The 2,452-nt window shown below is 66.2% G+C and overlaps 1 protein-coding gene across 1 annotated transcript; it reads right to left on the reverse strand.

Moving 5' to 3' along the window:
• Positions 1-1,837: 1,837 nt before the first annotated feature.
• MNEG_13902 (hypothetical protein) lies at positions 1,838-2,101 on the reverse strand (the record flags this gene model as incomplete). Its single annotated transcript, XM_014037627.1, has 1 exon — positions 1,838-2,101. A coding segment is annotated over one exon (264 nt), but the record flags the coding sequence as incomplete, so codon positions are not given.
• Positions 2,102-2,452: the final 351 nt, after the last annotated feature.

The following is a 2,452-nucleotide window of genomic DNA, read 5'->3' on the forward strand; positions in this document are numbered from 1 at the left end:
GGCGTGGGCCGGCTGCCAACGAGAGGGTGACGGCGCGCCGCGCTGCGCTGCATGGGGAAAGGCTGCGGTGACGCCGGGGTGAGGTCGGCGGCGGCGGGGGCGCGGCCGGGCCGGGTTTCATGAGGGGAGCTCGCGGCCGAAGGGTTGGCTGCTCGCTGCATGCTACGTAGCATATGATGCAATGCCCACCCTGGAGCGGCTCTGGGGGTCCTAGCAGCCAGGGAGTCACCAGGTCACGAACTACGGGCAGCGCCTTGGCATCTGCCTGGGGTTTTGGGATTTGTGAGGGGCAGACTCTTTTGGGTCCAGGTGTTGACCGCGCGGCGCCGTCCAAGGCCGCCGTCGGGGCGGCCCTGCTCGAGCGGCTCGTGATAGGCGGCTGAGCAGCGTGTTTAACCCCATGCAGGGATGCTTGTTGACCTTCTGAGTGGCAGGAGACTATTTGTTTCACGCGTGGTCAGGCTGACGCCGCTTAGCATGGGGTAGCGCGTGATATCGCCGTGGTAGCGGCCTCTTTGGCGGAGGCCGCCGCCGCGCACAGCAAGTGGATGCAGCGTGCATGCGGCACTTGGGGCCGCTGTGTTGGATTAAGACATCCTTACCTGCTTGATCAGGGCCCGTATGAGCTCAACGGTCGCATCGTAGCGCGACTGCGGCGCGGGAGCGGCGCGGCTGTCGTTTGTGGCGGATGGGGGCGAGCCCGGCGCCCGCGATCTGCGCGACAGGTGGGGCCGTGCAGGTTGTCCACGCACGAAGTCGTAGCGCATGGAAAGATGGCGCCTAGCGCCGAGCCCCGTCGATTTCATGCAGGACTGATGAGACCGATCGGTCACAGCCAGAGCTTGCCAGTAGCTTTATGCGGCGGAGTAAAAGGGGAAATAACATTGATTCAATTATGGCGCCAGAATTCAGTCGGCCTGACGCTTAATCTCTTTCGAGTGACGCTGACCAGGACATGACGCTTGGTGGCAGGGTGACGTGCTGTGGTACTGCACCCCACACACTGGTGCAGCCTGTGACCTATGTCGGCTGCCACGTGTGAAAGCATATGAGTTCATTAAAACCCTGATGTGCAAGCATCCCTGGTTACATGCCTGCATGCAAGGTGCAAAAACAATAAGTGGGCGTGTAAAACAACAACAGGCGACCGCGCGACCCCGGTGGGCCAAAGCAGTCGGGTGTGAGCCAGGCCGAGCAGCCCTGGCCGCAAAACCGGCGCCAAATCGAGCCATGTGGCAACGTGTATGAAGGCAGCGCTTCGGGATGAAGGCCGAAGGCGCCGGTTTGTGGTGGTGGCAGGCGCGGGTTCCGGATGGGTGCAGGGCGCGCCCACCCAACGGGTGCACGCGCCCCTGCAGGGGTGGGCTCCTGAAAGCAAGTGTGAAGTTGGCCAAGGGGGCGAGGCCACCGCCGCAGCTGGCAGGATGGCTCACGGCCATGGAAGATATGTGTTGGTGGTGGCGATGATGGTAATGGCGATACAGAACAACCAGAGAACAGGGGCGGACCGACACGCCGCCCGGGGCCCGCGGTGACAACGCACCGACAGAGATGATTGCGCCGCCAGGCTCCCCTTTGTTGCAGGCAGTGAGCAATACGTGCGGCGGAGGAGCATCGGGCCGGCACGACGGCAGATTCCTGGGGCATGGCCAGGCCGGCCGGGCCGGCCATCAATTCTTTGGTCGCCGCAGCTGGCAGTTCTTTGCAGGTTTGCGTCCCGAAATTCAAGCCGCCAGATCAGATAAAGAACAGCCCGCAAAGGAAGCACACAGCGGGCCGCCCCGGCAGCACGACCTGCCTCCCATCCAACCCGCAGCACGCCCAGATTCCCCCGCACTCAGGCCGCCTCGGCGTCGGCGCAGGCCTCGCCACCGCCGGCGCCGGCCTCGCCGCCATTGTCGCCGCCGCCGCCGTCGGCCCCTGCGGCCCATGGCGGTTTCTCCTGAGCCGCGCCTGGCGGCTGGACGCTGGCGTTGCCGCCCGCCGCGGGGCCGTCGAGCGTCGATGGGTCAAACAATATCGCGTCGACGTTGACCATGTCAACCGATGACTCATACAGCAGCCCCACCTCTGGATGAATGCACACCGCCTTGCTCGAGCGCTGCGCGGCGGCAGGGGGCGGATGCGCAGGAGGCGGCGGCGCACGCTCAGGGGGCGGATGCGAGGGGAGCGGCGCGCGCGGGGCAGGAGGGGCGCGCGGAGGGGTCCGACACGTGGCCGCCCGCAGCGCCTGCAGACGCACGACGGCTCGGCCCCGGCACGGGGGAGGGGAAGCCGCTGCCCGGCGGCGGCGGCGGCGGGGGCGGTGGGGCCGCACCTTGGATTCTGCTGTGTAGAGGCGTCCCTCCAGAGCTGAGGGCAGCAGCTGCACCACTGAGTGCTCCCCTGCGATGCCCTTGAAGCTCCAGGTCCCCATGGCATGAACCTTTTGGGGTTTGGGGTGGGGTGGGTG

This window comes from Monoraphidium neglectum, assembly GCF_000611645.1.
Source record: "Monoraphidium neglectum strain SAG 48.87 unplaced genomic scaffold scaffold04121, whole genome shotgun sequence".
In the NCBI taxonomy this organism is placed as follows: domain Eukaryota; kingdom Viridiplantae; phylum Chlorophyta; class Chlorophyceae; order Sphaeropleales; family Selenastraceae; genus Monoraphidium; species Monoraphidium neglectum.